Genomic DNA, 20,398 nt, shown 5'->3' with positions numbered 1-20,398 from the left:
GGTGCAGTGGTGCATGCCTGTAATCCCAGCAGTTCAGGAAGCTGAGGCAAGAGGATCATAAGTTTAAAGCCAGCCTTAGCAACTTAGTGATACCCTGTTTCAAAATAAAAATAAGATAAAAAGAGCAAGGCTTGTAATTCAGTGGTAAGGTGCCCCTGGTACTCCCAAAAATGGGGAAAAGGAAAGAAAGAAAGAAGGAATAACTAACTAAATAAAATATCTATATTTACATTTTTTATTTTAAAAAAAGTCTTAAGCCCTTGTCTAGAGCAGGGATTGAAAAGTACAGACTGTGGCTCAAATCTATCCCCCTTCCTGTTTTGCAGTGGAGAATGTTATTAAATTTTTAAAGTACAGTCAAGTACACAGACAAGAATATATAAGTCTACATGTGGCCCACAATACCTAAAACATTTATATCTCTGCCCCGTACAGTAAAGGTTTGCCTGTCCCTGGTCTTGAGTAATAATTCAGGAACCTAAACTCTTTCTTGCTGTAACTGGGAGTGTCTTCCTTTCCCCACACCCGTTTCCTCTTCCTGCAGGGGTTGATTTTAACATTGATCTGCCGAACAAGAAGGTTTGCATTGAATCTGAGCACAGCATGGACACTCTGCTGGCGACGCTGAATAAAACGGGAAAGGCTGTTTCCTACCTCGGCCCCAAGTAACACAGGCTGACAGTGTGGAGTGAAGAGGGCAGGTGAGTAAGGTTCCAGCACTTGTTGAACAGACCTGCTTCTCACACTCTGGTCAGGGGTAATACAAGTTGAACATACCTTATTCAAAATGACTGGTATCAGAATTGTTTCAGAATTCAAAGTTTTCCGGTTTTAGAATATTTGCATAGGCTTTATTTTAGTATTTCTAATCAGAAAAATCTGAGATCCGAAACCTTTTTGAGAATCATGTTGGCACTCAAAAAATTTCCTATTCGGAGCATTTTGGAACTTAGATTTTCAGATTAGGAATGCTCAACTTATACCTTGGCCTTAGAGCTTGCACGGGGCAGGAGAGTGCCCTGGTTTATTTTTAACCCACTGTCTACTTTCTTTGGAGTGGTTCCATATATTTCGTTTTTGTCTAATACAATTTACAAGTTTTGGGGATTCCCCACAGCCCCTTATGAATAGGCAGATTTCTTTATTAGCACCCTTTTAGGATTTAAGGAGTATATTTCGTGGTCAGCAGGGTTCAAGTTTGGAGTGCATGACCCTGAGTCTTTTGCTTTGATAAAATGGCTGTCCCTTCAGAGTTGCCACCTGTGCTAACCTGGGCATTGTGCTCCTGAGTGCACTCACCTACTGAATTAATTCAGACTGTGCCTTTCTCTGCTGTCAGCTTCCTGAGCATGACCTTTGCCCAGACTGGTGCAAAAAGAGTAGCTCATCTAAGCTGGATCTTCCCTTTGGTTTTACATAACTCAGGGAGGCAGTAAGTGGCACTGTTGCAGCTCTCTTCACTCTGAAACCAGGGCAGCCTTTGCTCATCAATCTAACATTCCTTCCCATTGTGCCCAGCCAGTCTTAGCAGAGTACTCCTGGCTGTCACTGACCATGTAGTACATTTGATATATGAAAAACAATGGCTCCCTGATATGGTTCAGTGTCCTCACTGTAATTGAGAAAAATGAGCCCTGGAGAAGGAAGTTACTCAACCAGAGCCTTGCAGATGAGTGACAAAGGCAGAAAAGTCCAGTATCCTGAATCAGAGTTCTATAATGACTGTTATGGTAGCATTAACCCTCCAAATAGGTCCAGGGAGAGCTTCCCAGGCAGAGACCAGCTACTATCAACTGGCAATTTGTGAGGGCCCCCTGTGAGTGTAGTCTACTTCCTTCCTAAAGGTGAACATTTGGAACCTAAGGCATGTTCCATTTATATAGTGACCTCACATGCAAGTCAAGAGATTTCAGATGCATCATACAACCCATGTTCAGGAATGAGTACAGGATGAATAGTCAGGAGTCTGACATTCAAATTCCAGCTCTGCCCTCATATTTAACACTGACTTTGGGAACTTTTTTTTTTTCCCCAAGTACTAGGGATTGAACCCAGGGGTGCTTTATCAGTGAGCTACATACTCAATCCTTTGTATTTTATATTTTGAGAAAGGGTCTTGTTAAGTTGCTGAGGCTGGCTTTGAGCTTATAATCCTCCTGCCTCCTCAGTTTCCTATGTAGCTGGGATTGCAAGCATGCACCACCACGCCTGGCTGACTTTTTGAACTTTGTATATACTTGAACTTTGTATATACTACTATCTGTAAAATGGGGCTAAAGCCTCCACCCTACTTTTCTGCCTTGTAGGTTACTGTGCAATCCCTCTATGAAGGACTTCTATATAGGAGTAAAGCACTAGCAGTTTCCCCATTCTGAGAAACACTGTTCTCACAGTTCCTTTATCTCTAGGTGCTTGTGGGGAGAATGAAGGGGGTGTTCAGGACTCTTCCATGTCTCCCAAAAGCCCTGAATCATATTGGGCCTCCAAGTAAGATTGTATTTGCTCTATGTGCTCTGTGACATGAAGAAATGGAGGAAAGGTTGGGGGGAACCTCTTTCTCTTTCTGAGCTGTCTGTATACATGGGGAAGCCCAACACAGACACCTTGGATTGAAAACCTGGCATGGGCATGCAAGCATTTTTGACTAAAAAAGTAGTGCCTGCTATTTATAAATCATGTGTAGATTAATGTGAGTTTTTCTCATAGTAGCTTTTTTTATTGAAGTAAAATTGACATGATATATAATTAACCATTTTAAAGTGTGCCATTCAGTGCATTTTTTTTCTCCTTTTACAATCTACAACCATTTCCTCTATCTAGTTTCAAAACTTTTTATTATCCTAGAAGAACACCCTAGGAATTACACAATATGTGACCTTTTTTGGGGTCTGGTGTCTATCAACTTGATGTAATGTTTTGAAGATTCATCCAAGTTGTATCTGTACTTCATTATTTTCTTGCCAAATAATTCTCAATTTTTATTTATTTTAGCTTCTTGTTATAGGAGGCTTCCAACATTTATAAGTAGTGTTAAAAAAAGTGAATCTCAAGTACCCATCACCCAGGTCCAACAGTTATCAGATCTCTGCCATCGCTGTTTTATCTGTGCTCCCACCTGTTATTTCAAAGTGAATTCTAATCATCACATAATTTCATCTCTATATAGCTCAGTAACCATGTGTAGTATGGAAAAGCTTCTAAAGATTCAGATGTACAGCCAGGCGCATTGGCGCACTACTGTAATCCCCCAGCGGCTTGGGAGGTTGAGGCAGGAGGATAGAGACGTTCAAAGCCAACCTCAGCAAAAGCGAGGTACTAAGCAACTCAGTGAGACACTGTTAATACAAAACAGGGCTGGGGATGTGGCTCAGTGGTTGAGTGCCCCTGAGTTCAATCCCCAGAACCTACCCCCAGCCACCCGCCCCAGAAAGATTCAGATGTACAATATTCAGTAAGAATCACTGAACAGACAGGCTTTACCTCATACACACAAGGGACGTCCATCTTTGACATCAGTTTTAAGAGTCTCTCCAGTGATTGATTTGAGGCCAGATTTGGTAACCACAGAGATAGAATGTTCATTGGTTACAAAGTCACCTAGATTGTCTGGTTCTTGGTAGATAATTTGCTTGTGCTTCTGTTTTATTGCCTTTCTATCATAAACCAAAATAGGACATGAAACTGGGGATCCCAGCAGCCTTGATAATTCCCCAGAAGAGAGTCAGCAAGGTTAGTGAGTTCTGGCCAACCCAGGTATAACGGACTTGGTGGGTCCAGTGTGCAGGGCTGAATATGGGAATTTTAGATGTGCTCTGCAGCCTGGTTTCCCACCTCACCCCCAAATGCTACCTCTTAGTGCAACTGTTACTGCTTTTGCAATGTTGCTATGTCCACAGTAGATGGCACCTTTGTTCCACCTAACTTTCAGCTCTCCTAGGACGCTGATGTGGCTTCTACATGGACCTGGGATTTGGCAGTCCTGCTCACTGAAGGAGTTCCTGCAGAGACCCTCACTTGCCCTGCTTCTTCCTGCCTTCCCTGCAATAAAGTCATGCTGCTTTTGTTGGAGAAGTTGTCTCTTGCATTGTCTTGATGTTCTTTCTCATGTGCAGTCGTTGGTAGGCTTACTTACATGAAGTGTCTAGACCTTCCTACTAGGAGTCTGGGACCCTGTGGATTCTGATTCTTTCCATGTGATCTTTAGCAAGTCATTTCCTTTCTCTGGACCTCATTTGTAGAGGAAAGTTGTTGGACTAAGGGCTGGGGCTGTAGCTCAGTGGTAGAGCATTTACCTAGCATGTGTGAGGCACTGGGTTCGATCCTCAGCACCACATTAAAGTAAATAAATAAGTAAATGAAATAAAAGTATTGTGTCCATCTACAACTGAAAAAAAAAATTAAAAGATGTTGTACCAAATCAGTGATTTTCTTTCCTTTTTCTTTCTTTCTGTTTTAAAAATACTTTCTTAAATTCCATATTTTGAAAAACTAGTGGACCAAGTAAGTTGCAGTTAAGAGATATCAAATGTTAAGGAGTCGGGATAATGGGAAGAGACTGTGGAAACAGGTTGCCTGGGGCAGAGCCCAAGTTTCGGTACCTCCCTGAGGTACTGGGCCATTTAACCTCAGTGTCTTCAGGTATAAAATGTGATAATAGCATCTGTAGCAAATGATGGTTGTGGGGATTAAATGTGTTTTAGCCAGTTAGAAAACACTAAAAAAAAAAAATTTCTCGGGCTGGAGATGTGGCTCAGCGGTAGCGAGCTCGTCTGGCATGCGTGCGGCCCGGGTTCGATCCTCAGCACCACATACCAACAAAGATGTTGTGTCCGCCGAGAACTAAAAAATAAATATTAAAAAAAAATTCTCTCTCTCTCCTCTCTCACTCTCTCTTTAAAAAAAAAAAATTTCTCTATTCACTAGTTTTGCATATTTCATTAATCCAAGATCTACAGAAATGACAGAATTCCAGATGTTAAAGTGAGATTGCAATAAATCACTGAGTCGATCTTCAAGCAGGAGATGGAAACTTTATTCACAGGCCGGTGGTCCGAATTCACTAGTTGGCAGGCCAAGGGGTAGGCTGTAAGTCTACATCCTTCGACTTCCTCCTGGAGTTTGAATATACCTTTTGTAATCCAAAATCATATTAATTATAAGTGGCTGTTGCTACAATTCAAAACCATAAACAAATAGTCATCAGATCTAAAATCATAAGCAGAAACCCTAATTGAGTACAAGTTACAGAATGGTTACTAATGTCTAGACAATCAATCTCTGACAGGGTACATAGTCCAAGAAAAATGGAATCCAAAGAGAACACTTTTACATTGTATAAGAATTGCCATTTTGTGTTGCCAAACATACTATGCTAAGCAACTGTTGATGGGTACAGAGGCGGGGCTTTCCATGGGAGAAGCATTTCTTTCATCACCTGGAGTCTGTCATTGCAATATAGCCTCAGAGTTACTACCTTGCAGAGTTCTTGTTTTTTTTCGTTCTTTCTTTTTGACCCTGAGGATTGAACCCGGGAACACTTTACCACTGATCTATATCCCCAGTCCTTTTTAAATTTCAGACAAGGTCTTACTCACTTGCTGATGAGTTACTTGTGATCCTCCTGCCTTACCCTCCCAAGGTGCTGGGATTATAACAGTATTTGAACCAGCAGATTTCATACTTTTTCTTCTTACATATAAAAATTATTGAGAAATTCAAAGAGCTTTTGTTTATATGAATAATGTCATATTAGAAATTGAAACAGGAATTTTTAAAACACATGAATACCCAAGCACACATCCTGGTAGCCATCAGAACTAGATGAGGTCTAGGTCAATGCATGTTAGACGCTGGAAAAATGAAGTTGTAAAAGAAAAAAGCATCTCACAAAAATAGTAGGTTTTTACCTATCAAATTTTTACTTGGTATATTTTCTGAAAGGGTCTTGGAGACCACACATGGAAAATCATTGCTTTAACCATTTAGTGGGCACATACTGGAAACCCAATGCTGCTGGACCTGGGATAAGACTCAACTTCACATTGGCCAGCTGTAACTAGTCACCCAATCTCTCCCAGAGGCAGTGTCTTCATTGCACAATACCTACTACCTGTACTTCAGGGAACTTGGTAGGCAGAAATAAGACCTCATTTTCACTCTTGAATTGATATGCTTGCACAATTTGGGGCGTGTTATGTAAGTGTTAAACAAGTCTCAGACCCATTTCTGCCTTTGTGGTCCCTTGGGGGCACAGGGACTTCACAGCTCTCATGGTGTCTAGGTTTCTTGGCCACCAGATGGCAGTGTTCTTTGAATTTGATCGTCCACCAAGAAGTTTCTGTGGGCCGTGGGAGGACAAACTTGAGGAATTTTTTTTTGCATTTTGTTTCCCCAGGAGACCTGGTTCAGGCTGGCTGGCCCACAGGGACACCCAAGGCCTGAAACACTGGTGCCTCTTGCACTGTTTTCCAGAGGGTCATTTCCCCCCCCACTCAGCAGCCAGCCTAGCTGGAATCTAAGTGTTCCTTAGTTCTGCTGTTCAAGGCTTCAGAGGGGTTGGGGAAGTGCCTGCATCTGCCAGCAGCTCAGCAGCTGTCCATGGAACCAATGAGAGCCTAGCAGAGCCCAGGATTCTGCAGGGGAGGGGGGCAGGGAGCAGATGTGTCTGCAGATCACTCACATCTTCCAGCCCTGGCCAGGCCCACCCCTCCAGGCTTCCCCACTCCTCCCTGCAGCCAGTCTCCCCAGGTGTCTTGCATTACTTGTGCTGCCCCCTGTAAATGGAATGATCTCCCCCAGCTTCCCTGCCACCTCCCACTTTCCTCCCAACCTGCCCGCCCTACATCCACAAATTCCTTTCCCTCTCCTACACAGCACAGCCTCCGGGAACCCTCTGCACAACTGGAAGTCATTTATGTATCCTCTTGGCCCTCAGCTTGAGTGTTGTGGCAAAGCTTTGTGTCCACGTGTCTTCCTGTCCTCAAGGATCTGGCCAAGCATTCACTCTCTCTACACACAGAACAGGCACACAGGGGTATTGATTTGAGGCATGTGTAATGGCTCTGTTGGGGCCATTATTTGCTGTGTCATGCCCTTGGATCTCATTCCAACCTCAGCTGGTCAAAACAAGACAGCGGAGTAGGACAGTCCCAGATACCTGGTAGGTGCTCAGTAGGTGTCTGTTAATTTTAAGAACAGCAGCGGAGGCTGTAACCATCCATTGTTCCTGTGTCTGATGGAATGTCTTTGTTGACCTACCTATCCATCTTGAGGCCAAAGCCTTGTTCAATATCAGAATCACTCAACTGAAGAGAAGCCACTCTGCCCCTGAGGTGCTGAAGTAGAGCCCTGGGGCTAGACTCTTGGGAAGTTCCCTTCTCCATGGCATCGTGATCCCCAGAGGGAGCTCTGACTGGCCCAGCTCCCTATCGGTGACACAAGCAAGTCTGACTTGGAAGATGTTATTTTTGGTACTGGGGATTGAACCCAGGGATTGCTCAATCACTGAGCCACATCCTCAGCCCTTTTTAATATTTTATTTAGAGACAGGGTCTCACTGAATTGCTAAGTAGCCTCACTAAATGGCTGAAACTGGCTTTGAATTTGTATTTCACTTGCCTTAGCCTCCTGAGCTGCTGGGATTATAGGTGTGTAACACCATGCTGGGTTTCAAGAGTTTTTGTTGTTGTTGTTTATACTGGGAATTGAACCCAGTGGTGCTTTACTGCTGAGCTGCATCCCCAGTCACTTTTATCTTTTTTATTTTGAGACAGGGTCTCCATAAATTGCTGAGGCTGGCTTCCAATTTATAATCCTCCTGAGTCAGCCTCCCAAATTGCTGGGATTACAAGCATGTACCACCAAACTTTTCAGTGATTTTTGTTTTGTTTTGTTTTGTTTTAAAACAGCTTTTTTGAGGTGTAAATTCATTGGAACACTGGAAGTATTTAAAGTATGCAATTTTAAGATATAATGCATATCTTACAATTGCAAAACCTTCACCATAATCAAGATAGAGTAAATAAACTGGGTGTGGTAGTGCATGCCTGTAATCCCAGTGGTTTGGGAAGCTGAGGCAGGAGGATGGCAAAGTTTAAGGCCAGCCTCAGAAAGTTAAGGAGGACTTATGCAACTTAGCAGGACCCTGTCTCAAAATAAATAAAAAGGGTTAAGGATGTGGCTCAGTGATTAAGTGGCCCCCTGGGTTCAATCTCTAGTACAACAACAAAAAAAAGATAGAGTAATGACCTATATTCAAAAATTTTCTCAAAATTTTTCCCCACTCAAAAATGTTCCCCTTGTCTCCTAGCAAGTCTTCTTCCACTTTTCTCCAATCCCAAGTAACCACCGACCTGCTTTTTTTTCTTTTCTTTTTACTAGAGCTTAATAGTTATACATAGTAGTTGGGTTCACCCCAACAAACTCATACATGCATGGAAATCAATTTAAGCTTACGATCCCCCTTTTCCCTCCTGCCCCCATTCTCCTTCCTCTACTAGATATTCCTTTTCTGGTCTATTAATTTATATTTGATTGGCTCTATTTTATTTACTGGTTCTTTTTAGTTGTACATGATGACAGAATCCATTTTGGTATAATTATATAAGCATGGAATATGTCTTATTCTAGTTAGGACCCCATTCTTGTCGATGTATGTGATAGTTTTCATATACGTACATAGGAAAATTATGTCAGATTCATTCCACTACATTTCCTTTTCCTATCCTCCCTCCTCTCTTCCCTTTATTCCCTATTGTCTAATCTATTGAACTTCTATTCTCCCCTGATTGTGGGTTAGCATCTATATATCAGAGAGAATATTTAACCTCTGGCTTTTGGGGACTGGCTTATTTCACTTAGCATGATAATCTCCGGATTCATTCATTTTCAGTGAATATCATAAAGTCATTCTTCTTTTTTTTTTTAATAATTTGTTTTTTTTAGAGAGAGAGAGAGAGAGAGTTTTTTAATATTTATTTTTTAGTTTTCGGCGGACGAAACATCTTTGTTTGTATGTGGTGCTGAGGATCGAACCCGGGCCGCACGCATGCGAGACGAGCGCGCTACCGCTTGAGCCACATCCCCATCCCCAAAGTCATTCTTCTTTATGGATGAGTATATTCCATTGTGTATATATACCACAATTTATTTGTCTATTTATCTGTTGAAGGGCACCTTGGTTGGTTCCATGGCTTGGCTATTATGAATTGAGCTGTTATAAACATTGATGTGGCTGTGTCACTATAGTATGCTGATTTTAAATCCTTTGGATATATACCAAGGAGTGGGATAACTGGGTCAAATGGTAGTTCCATTCCTAGTTTTTGAGGAATCTCCCATACTGCTTTCCATAATGGTTGTACCAATTTGCAGTCTCACCAGCAATGTATGAAAATATTTTTTTCCCCACATCTTTACCAACATTTATTGTTACTTGTATTCTTGATGATTGCCATTCTGATAGGAGTGATGAAATCTTAGTGTAGTTTAATTTTCATTTCTCTAATTGCTAGAGATATTGAACGTTTTTCATATATTTGTTGATCATCCATATTTCTTCTGTGAAGTGTCTGTTCAGTTCCTTTGCCCATTTATTGATTTGTTTTCTGGTGTTGATTAGTTTTTTTTTTTTTTTAAAGAGAGAGTGAGAGAGGAGAGAGAGAGAGAGAGAGAGAGAGAATTTTTTAATATTTATTTTTTAGTTCTCGGCGGACACAACATCTTTGTTGGTATGTGGTGCTGAGGATCGAACCCGGGTCGCACGCATGCGAGACGAGCGCGCTACCGCTTGAGCCACATCCCCAGCCCAGATTAGTTTTTTATATAATCTTTTCCTTCCCTCCCATGGACCTGCTTTCTGTCACTGCTGATTAGTTCATATTTTCAAAAGTTTTCTGTAAATGCAATCACAGTATGTTCTCATTTTTGTCCAGCTAATTTTCATTCAGCATAATTAATTTTCTCTGTTGTTATTGTTTTGATACTGGGGATTGAATTCAGTTCTACCACTAAGCTACCTCCCCAGCACTTTTTTTTTTTTTTTTAAATTTTGAGACAGAGTCTCACTACATTGCTTAGGGCCTTGCTGAGTTGCTGAGGCTGGCCTCAATCTTGTGATCCTTCTCCCCCCAGCCTCCTGATTAGCTAGGATCATAGGTGTGCACCACTGTGCCCAGCTTAGCATAGTTAAATTTTGAGATTCATCTACATTGTTGTGAATATTAGTAGTTCTTTTCTGTTCATCACTCAATGGTAACTATTGCATTGTCTGAATATACCACAAGGTGTTAGTCATCCCTGTGGAGGGACCTTTGAGTTTCTTCCAGTTTTTTAAACTGCTCTGTTGTTAACAACGTTCCCCCAGGGTCCTACAATGCACAAGGGAGAATCTTGGGAGGCTGGATTCTTCTAACCCAACGTACCCAAACACCAGCCAAGGCAGCTCAACACAGGTTGATGTACTGGGCTTCCCTGCAGCCACATACTGGACTTCAGCACACCTGGATTCAAATTTCTCCCCTGCCACTTGATTGCTGTGACCTTGGGAAAGTTACCGTTTCTTTTTTTCTCAGTTTTCTCATTTATATCATAGGAATTACGCTAGTACCAACTGTGATGATCTGAGAAATAAATAAAATCATCATAGCTGCGCATGATGGTGCCCACTTGTAATCCCAGTGATTTGAGAGACCGAGGCAGAAGGATCTAAAGTTTGAGGCCAGTGTCAGCAATTTAGCAATGTCCTGTCTCAAAATAAAATTTTGAAAAAAAAGGACTGCGGGTGTGGCTCAGTGGTGGGGTGCTTGCCAAGCATGTGTGAAGCCCTTGGTTCAATCCTGGGTGGGGGGGGCGGGGTGCGGAATCACCATTTGCTTAATTCTTTGTAACATTAATACCACAAATAAAGCTTTTGTATCAACAGAAAGTCTCATAATGATGCCTTTTGAAGTTTGATAACTCAAGGTTGCAAAACTTCAGATCCAGATCCTTTCCACGCTGGGAGACTATAAAAAGTACAAACGGAACATGGAGGATTGTGCTGAGTGGGAGGTGAGCAGCAGATCTTGTTTGGGTCACCACCCTCTCCGAGGCATTCTCCTTTAATTAGTGCCAGTCTCTTACAAAGCCCAAGTCTATAATTTCTTGGGAGTGTCCATCAAAGCCACTTTTAGATTTCCATGTTTTAGGAGTTTAAGTGGACAAAGACAAGCTTCCTAATCTGCTTCCTAAGAGAGGGCAAGTCTTCCTGCTCCTGCACATCTCATGACCACTGACCAAAGCCCTGGAATAAACTATCAGAGCCTCTGGAAACAAGAGACCCTTGCCTCTGGCCTGCTTATCCTGCACCCTAATCCTTTTGGAACTATGGATCTCCAGGTGCCTAGAAGCAGGCTGAATCTTGGATGAGAACTGGCTGTCTGTTTATTAGTGGTGCAAACTCAGGTGCATTGCTTAACTGTCCAGAGCCTCAGTTTTCTCATCTGTAAAGTGGGAATAAAAGCAATATATTTTTTGCACGGGGAGGGGCGGCTAACTAAGCCCTGTGATGCCGAGAATGTGTTCTACCACTGAGCTATGCCCCAACCCCAACAACACGGTCTCAGAGTGAAGCGGGATGACGTCTGCAGGTGGAAGGCACCCAGCGAGGCTATCGTTATTATCACTATTATCACTGCAGGATCTTAGAATCAGGAAGATCTAGCTGGTCCCTTGTTCCTGTGAAGGGTTGTCCCCAAGCCTTGGCCCACACACTGCCCTGAGAAGCAGCACTGTGAGCAACTTGCCCTGCTCCGGACAGCTCTGCCTGGGGGAAGTTCTGATGTGGAGCACCCCACCCCACCCCACCCCCGCCACTTGATCCTTGGCCTTTCTCATGCCTGGTACTGGTTTGTCCTGACATCAGTCTACCCTCCCACGTGGAGGTCCCTCAAGGCAGAGAAGTCTGTTTCCCATCCTGCTACTCTGTCCTACCCCACAAGGAATATCCCACCTTAGAAAGTTCTGGATTAACAGAAGCACCTGGTCCCTAGCCTCTTTTTCCCATGTCTTTTTGATAAAAGAAGCAGAGAAAACATGGGAGAGGCCAAGCAGTCCTGGCCCCCAGGATCCTAAACCCGCTCACATGTTCTTAAGCAGCAGGGAGAGAGCCGCACTGAACTGCAACAGGCCGAGTTTGTCGAAAGGAGGGGTCCTGGGTGGGTTACTCCATCTGTCTCCACCTGGGAATGTGGCTCCTGATGGCACCCATCACACAGGTAATGGCGTTCAGCACCCAGTGTGGTAGGTCAAGGCTGGCTTCTGGAGTTCACACAGTTGAGAACAAGTCCCTGAATCTTACCACGTGGGAAAAGGGCTGAGCCTGCTGAGCAGGGCTGTTCCCCCGACAGGCCTGGCTCTTCTCTCTCCTCAAACAGGGCCCAATTTGGAAACAGCCCTCATCGAGACAGCGGTTTGTGGGTACACGGCTCATTTTTTTACCAAAACAGAAGCTGTGGTTTCCCGTATGTTCCTAGTAATTAGAGAGGCCAGGAAGGCCGTTGAGATGGCAAGGAGAAGTCAGAAGGGCAACCTGGAGTCTCTTAAATCTGCCCCCCATCCTCGGGCTGACACTCTCCCAACACACCTGGGGCCTCTGCCTCCCCCTCCAGAGACATCAAGTGCCTTAGGAATTCTAGACTGTTAGAACTGGGCAGGACTAAGCTGACACCACCCGCTTTCCCACCACTGTCCTTCTTCTGTCCCAGGATCCCATCCAGGGTTCCATGTTTCATTTAGTCCTGATGGTGGCAAGCTGGCTGCTCCTCTGGGGCTGAGAGTTACTCTTGGGCATCCAGCCTCAGCCCCTTCCTCTAGCCTCTCCAACCTGTAAGTACTTCATGAAGTTTCTGAGCTCAAATGACACCCATGGCCTGCATCTGAACTCAAATGGATAGGAACTATTCAGATTGTTTCCAGAATTTATTAAAACATACTGTGTGTTCAGGTTTTCCCTAGTTCCTAGGGTAGTGTCCTACAAGTGGAACCATTGGAAGATCCTCATTGTACATATATAACAAAGCAACAGAGAAGTGAAGGCACTTACCTGAGTTCACATAGGAAGTGGGGACAGATGGTGGTTCTCTTTCCATTAATCCATGCTGGTCTCTCAGGCTTACTAAATCTCCGCAGGTGAAAAGGGTCCACTCACATTCACCCAAATAATTAACGACAAAGACTGCTAATTGCCTATTCAAAAGTCATTTATTTATTTATTTATTTATTTATTTATTTATTTATTTATTTTAGCAGGGATTGAACCCAGGGGCACTCATTCACTGAGCCACATCCCCACCCCCTTTTTATATTTTATTTAGAGACAGGACCTATCTGAGTTGTTAAGGCCCTCACTAAGTTGCTGAGTCTGGCTTTGAACTTGCAATCTTCCCGCCTCAACTTCCCAAGCTGCTAGGATGACAGGCATTTGCCACTATGCTCAGCTATCTTTTATTTATTTTAATGAGCAAAGACGAAATGAGAACATCTGGGGTTATACATGAAGGACGGCATACATAAATAGAAGAATTCCAAGAGTCAGGATAGGGGCTAGGGCACAGCTGGGTGGTAGATCTCTTACCTAACACATGCAAGGCTCTGGGCTCATGTACCTCTGTTTTCTGCGGTTGTGTTGCCTGTGTGAATTCTGCTTTTTTTTTCCTGAGCACCTAGGCAATCCACATTGCTCCCTGAAGTCATCGCATACCTTATATACAAAATAGCATAGGTACAAAACAGAAAATCACCGCTGCTCTCACTGCACTGAGAGACCACTGCTGCTGCCGCCACCTCAAAAATCCTTCCTGCCTTTTTCCTAAGTCATAGAATCCAGTTTCTAAAGGGTACAACCCCAAACGAAGACTTCATTTCCCAGGTTCCTTTGCTCCTAAGTGTGGCGTATGAATAAGTTCTGAATAATGAAATGGGAGGACATTTTGCAATGGCTCTTGGAAGTGAGTTGATGCAGTTAGAAATTCTTCCCACTTTGCTCCCCCTGCTGCCTGAAGTAAAAGATGTAATGGTGGAACTGCAGCAGCCATCACTTGAAGATGGAAGCCATGGGTTGAAGACAGTGCCTGGGTCTCTGAAGATAACGGATCCTATGGATGTAACTAGACTGTGAACCGCCAGACTGTGTTTCCATGTGGCATGGAATGACTTTTTGTGGTTGTTACTTTGGGCTTGCTGGTGTGCATGAACCTAATGCTAATTGATACACAAGCCTTTGTTTCCCTGGTGGTTTTTCACCCACCTACCATACCATACTCTTGCCTTCATTTGCCCAGAGCCTTCAAGGTACCAAAGGCCTAAAGCCAGTTGCCTTTTCAAGGTCCTATTTTATTATGGAACCTCCTCCTCCTCCTCCCCCCTCCCACTCCCCCCAGGGGAGCTCTACCACTGTGCTATATTCCCAGTCCTTTTTTTTTTTTTTTTGGAGAAAAAAAAATTTTAAAAATGATTTTAGCAACATTACTGCTTATTGTTTTGCTATTTTTTATTACTTTTAATTTATAAACAGTAAGATTTACTTGACTTATGATTTTGGAGGCTGGAAAGTCCATGGCAGTGGCACATGAGATAGAAGAGGAAAATAGGGCCAAACTCATCCTTTTTATCAGACATTCATTATTTTTAAATTGGAAAATGTATATATGAAAGCCAGGTGCAATGACATATGCCTATAATCCCGGCAGCTCAGGAGGCTGAGGCAGGAGGATCACCAATTCAGGGCCAGCCTGGACAACTTAGCAAGACCCTGTCTCAAAATAAAAAGTTAACAATAAAAAAAAAATCAAAATAAAAAGTTAAGGGCTGGGAATGTGGCTCAAGTGGTATGCGTGAGACACTGGGTTTGATCCTCGGCACCACATAAAAGTAAAATAAAGATATTGTGTCCACCTAAAACTAAAAAAAAAAAAAATTAAAAAGAAAATAAAAAATTAAAAGGACTAGGGATGTAACTCAGTGGTAAAGCACCCTGTGATCAATCCCTAGGACTGGAAAAAAAAAAGTTATCTATGCACAATTGTTAAAAAAAAATTCCAAACATATCCTTAAAATTTGATGAAAATCAGCCCTCTCATTTTCTTATGACGGCATACATAAATAGATAAGAAGGCACAAACTTCATTTTATTATATGAATAAATCCATGATTGCTCCCCTTTAGGGAAAGGGGTGGGTGGAGATCTTTTCATTATAACTTGAGATAATTTCTTGTTTCTTAGCAGCCCATATGCTTTTATCCTTTTATTTATAGAACAAATACTGTCTCTATTTCATTTGTGAACATACTGGCTTATTATTCACATAGGCTAAACTTAACAACCATCTTTCTATTCTTTCTAAAATAACATTTTGATTTCTACTAAGTATAGGGCAACCAACTCATCCCTTTACCTGGGATTTCCTTGGTTTTAGCATTTAAAGTCCTTTATCCCAGAAAACCCTTCAGTTCTGAGCAAGTCAGGATGTTTGGTCACCATAGTTAAATACCAAGTAAACATTAGACAAATTTGAAGAGGAGGTGGTGGATTTTAACAAAACAGTAGTGATTTTGCTCTTGGCCCTAAAATGGAACTGTAAACCAAGTACTGTCCATATAAAATAAAGATTTTTTTTTCACAGAACTTTTGCAGTTATTGTGGGGACATGCCTTATGCTTTTAGATGGCTGAATAGTATTCCATTGTATGATTTCACCATCCATCAATTTATTTAACTTGTCCCTACTGATGGACATTTAGTTCCTTTCCAGTGTTTTGCTCTAATAAACAGGCCTACCATAAATGTCCTTATTTATCTGTTCTATAAATTGGTGGATTCTGCGTAATAATTTGTTTGGAAAATAAGGTTTTCCTGCTAAAAACAAAACTCAGAAAGCCACAGGATTAAAGACTCTTTCATCTCGGGCCTCCTGTGAGTCCCTTTGCCTTCAGGTGACTGAATGGGCTTGAGGATGAGTTAAAGCGAATTGGCAGCCAAGGGCCCTGGGAAGGAAGCCCAAGGCAGAGGGGAGAGGTTTCCTGGGGTGTGCGAGGGAGAAAAACAGCCCGGTGCTGTGGTTCCCAGCTTGGAGGGGGTTGTTTATCAAGGCGGGTGGGAGAGGAGTTGGCCAGACTTGGAGGGGTCCAGCGTTGGCTAGGAGCAGGACTGAGAGACTGGGGCCATTCAGCCACACTGTGAAAGGAGCAGGGAAAGGAAGGAAAAACAAGTCCAGACACACACTGGGTGGCTGCCGGCTGGCCAGGGCTCTTGGTACAATAGGTCTGGTGCCAGGCTGTGGGGCCCAGCCAGCTTTTCCCCAGGAACCCACCCCAGACTGGGCAGGTTTAGATCAGCTCCACAGTTGCTTCTTGGGACTGTGAAGAATGGATTTTTATGAAGTTTGGGATAATTCAGTACTTTTCCAGAGAGTCGGGCCACCTGGGCCAGAAAGGTGATTTTCCAGCCATGTTGGGTATCCTGTGTGTATTAATGCATCCTTTATCCTTCAAAGAGAGTGCAGTATCATTTGCCAAACTGTCCTGTGCAGAAGGCTGCTAGTAAGAGACAAAAGTCCCCAAGTCAAAAAAATCTTGGTCCATCAAAATCAAGCAAAATCATTTTCTAAGGGAATTCTCAGAGACTTTGGCATGCTAATAATACTGTACTTGGGAATGAAAACAAAGCAAAACAAAACTGCTTCATTTCCCAAACTTTTAGCGCTCGGAATAATTGCCTCCCCTGAAGAACACAGAATAACATCTTTCCTGATCCTAATGCATAGAATAAGGCAGGAGCCAACAGACCTGTCCTTAAATATCCAAGAATCTAGGACAGAGGGGACTAAGGGATCTGGCCATTGAGAGTCCTTGAACACTGCCAGGTCCTACACCAAAGCATGGTGGGCACCCTTGACAATAATAAACCAATTGTGTTTCATGAGAGTTAGAAGGAAACACATGTTGACCGGGACAGTGGAGCATATGTGGCAGGAGCTCAGGCTTGCTCTATGCCACACGCTTCTGTCTCCATAGACTCAGCACATCCTTAACCACAGGGATGGATCTCTGAGGGCCACTGTACGTCAGGTTGGTGCAGATAGTACCATGGAGGAGATGCACCAGTGTTGGTTCCTGAAGAGGCCCGAGAAGACTGCTTCATCTGATTGGCATTCCCATAGCAAGGCCCTGGGTCAGCTCCACCTTTGCTGATCCATTGGGTTAAAATGCAAAGTCATTTGGGAAGAACTATTGCCCGGGGCCTTGGCAGCCTCTTTTCCCTGAGATCTCTGTGGTGCAGAGAAGAGCCAGGTTTGATGTTGCTTGGAGATGGGATGCCCCTTCCTAGAGATTGCACTTGCAAGTCTTTCCCATCCTAGAATCACTGGGCAATGTGGGTACCATGTATCTGGGGCCCTTCCTCTGAAATGAATATAGGCTAAAGAGTCAGGGAGGACCTCAGTCGTAGTCTACTTTGCCACTGTTTTAATTGATCTTGGAAAATCCTTTCCCGTGTGTGTGTGTGTGTGTGTGTGTGTGTGTGTGTGTGTGTGTAAACATTTTATTGCATTACATAAATATATACAACTTTCATCAACTAAAATGAGAAAGTACAGATGAAAGCAAAAGAAAAGGAAAATGAAAGGGAGGAAGAAAGATAGTCCTTTCCCCTCTCTGAGCTCCATTTTCTTCCTCTGTACAGTGAATGGGTCAGACTATTTCAATTTTGATCAGAGGAAGCCTTTTTGATCACAGGAAACCTTCTGTCAAACAAAGGCTTAAGCAACATCCCCATATGAAGCAGATGAAAATAGTCTTTGACTGAAATGTTTTAAGGGAATATTAGGGCATTCACTTCGTGATAGCACGGAAGTGTTTATTCTCCAAATTCAGGACAGAGGTTACTTTAGGAGGAAGGAGTTGGTATGATTAGGGAAGGGCATCTGGAAGGTTTCAGGGGTGTCTGCGAAATTCCATTTCTTGACCTAAGTTGGGGTTACAAGTGGTATTTTCCTTATTTATTCAGCATGCTATAAAACATTACATACCTGCTGTACTGTAAAGTCAACCACTGAAAACAAATTTCTTAGCTCCCCAGATTTGGCTGTGAAAAGCAGAAAACTGGGAATAGAAGCAGCCTAAATGAGAGAAATTACCTCTTTTGTGTAAATGAAATCTATAAATGAGTAGTCCAGGGCACTCAATGTAAGAAAGTGACTGAGGTACTTCTGTGATCAAGAACCCAAATCTCATTCATTCTCTCTTTGTCCACAACCCTCAATATAAGACCTCCAAGTCCAAGTCCATCGCAGCTGGTTGGGTTCCACTATCACATCCATATTGGGATAAGAGGACATACCCCCTCACTTTAAGGAAACCCCTAGAAGTCACACTAGCAACTATTACTTATGTCCCATAAATCAAGACCTAATTATAGGGCTGGGGATATAGCTTAGTTGGTAGAGTGATTGCCTTGCATGCACAAGGCCCTGGGTTCAATTCCCAGCACAACAAACAAAAAAGCTCTTACCTAGCTGTAAGGGAGGCTGGGAAAATAGTCCCTAATCTGGGTGGCTATGGGATCCTCACAGTAGTTTCCACAATCAAAGAAAAGGTAAAGCTACTTTTGGGGAACATCCAGCAGAATCTGCCACAACATATTGATTTTGGTCTCTGATATCTTAAAATTTGATGGGTGAGTTGGGTGCAATAGTGCACACATAATCCTAGCTATTTGGGAGGTTGAGGCAGGAGGATTATTAGTTCAAGGCTAGCCAAGGCAATTTAGCAACATACCATCTCAAAAATGAATTGTAAAAGGGGTGGGCATGTATTGCAATGGTAGAGCACTTGCCTAACATGCATGAGCCCCTGGGTTGAATCCCCAGCACTCTCCCTACAACCACTCTCCCCACAACACACACATACACACAAATTGATGGGTGGCCAATTTAGGAGTCTTCATTGTTTTCAATCATAATTTTAAGTGTAAATTCAGGTATAGAAAATGAGAAGAATATTACTAGTTTATGAAACTGCAGAAATACACCCAGAATGTGGCTTTAAAATTCTGAACTAGAAACTCCCTAAGAACATTTCCAGAACATTCTTAGAATTCTGTGGAAGTCCCGCCCCCATCCATGAGATTACAGAGGGCTTTCTCTCAGGAGACTGGCAGGGCCCACTGGTTACCTTCAGGACTCAGGACTGTGCTCATTGTTTGGGTCAGCACAGCTGCAGCCAACTATGCTGAAAGGCTCCTTGTCATTCACCAGTCTTCCCCCTTGGGCTGGGAGTTCCCCCCAAGGAGGAGTAACTTGCAGCTTCTTCACAGAGAGAGACTCAGGCTTTCCCTCCAGAATTTCAGAGTTTGTTGAAGTGTCTCTCCTTGGTTACCCTTGGTTTGATCCTCTCAGTTTTCAGAGGAGAAAGCCTGGATTCAGAGAGCCTGAGAAATTTACTTGAAGTGACCAGTAACCTAAGGCAGGGCTGAGCCTAGTACTGACTTGTTCTGATACTTTCCATTACATGAATTACCGCATCTTGAATTTAACATACACTGAGTACGTGCCAGGCTCTGGGCTAAGCACATGGCACGCATTATTTAATTTAATCCTCATAACAACCTTAAGAAATAGGTACCTCCCCACCTCCCCCACTGCCCCCCAGTTTGCAACCCAGAGAGGTAACTTGCCCAAGGTCACATTGTTACTCAAAGCAGACAGAATTTGTAAGCAGACAGAATTTGTATATAGCCTGTGTACCTGCATGACTTAGAGCAGAAGCATTACGTCACACTGCCTGGATGTCACATCCCTTCAGACCACCCTTGGCAACAGTCCCGTGTTCCTTCATCAACCTTTTGATATTTAATTCAGCACCTTGGCACATGGAAGATGCCCTGGAGTGTAGATACAGAACTTTCCACTAGCCCCAAAGTCCATTCCCCAGGCGAGGGAGATGCTCCTAGTATTTGCCAGGAACATCTATCTCCCCTTGCCTGTGTACAGCAGTCTTCCAACACTGCAAACTGATCAAGCCGAGCCTCACAACCACAAAGGTGCAGACCCTGGATAGGTGGGGACCATAGCTTCCTCCAAAGGCAGTATCTTTTCAGGGCTGTGCGGAGCACCTAACTGTGGGTCTCCCTTTCTAACCACGCTATATGTTGTGTCCAGGGTAGTGTTGCAAAAGCAGGACCTTTGTCTTTTTCCCAGGGCAAAGAAGCTGGGGAAACCACTCAACTGGCCTAAGACAGCAGAAGGTCTCAGACTGAGCAGCACTGTGAGGGCCATGTGGTGACCCTAGTGCTCGATTACACCCCACTCTCCAGGCTTCTCCTTATCCTTTGGCTTTGAAAGCACTCAGAGGGGGAGGGCAGATA

The 20,398-nt window shown here is 43.3% G+C and overlaps 1 protein-coding gene across 7 annotated transcripts in view; it reads left to right on the top strand.

Moving 5' to 3' along the window:
- Positions 1–20,398, top strand: part of Atox1 (antioxidant 1 copper chaperone) — a 36,504-nt gene that overhangs the window by 9,666 nt on the left and 6,440 nt on the right. For 2 of the 7 annotated variants that reach the window (XM_026388307.2, XM_026388302.2), the window contains exons 3-4: positions 545–701; positions 3,938–4,071. In XM_026388307.2, coding sequence (XP_026244092.1) covers positions 545–669 — 125 coding nt within the window. In that variant the 3' untranslated portion in view covers positions 670–701; positions 3,938–4,071. Of the gene's footprint in view, positions 1–544; positions 702–2,408; positions 2,655–3,928; positions 4,072–8,983; positions 9,120–10,363; positions 10,815–20,398 lie in introns of those variants that run through there. The other 5 variants (XM_026388306.2, XM_077797442.1, XM_026388303.2 and 2 more) reach the window with 5 other exon arrangements.

Source organism: Urocitellus parryii, chromosome 1, assembly GCF_045843805.1.
Source record: "Urocitellus parryii isolate mUroPar1 chromosome 1, mUroPar1.hap1, whole genome shotgun sequence".
NCBI lineage: Eukaryota > Metazoa > Chordata > Mammalia > Rodentia > Sciuridae > Urocitellus > Urocitellus parryii.
The sequence above is the reverse complement of the archived record's forward strand: the minus strand, read 5'-3'. Positions and strand labels throughout refer to the sequence as shown.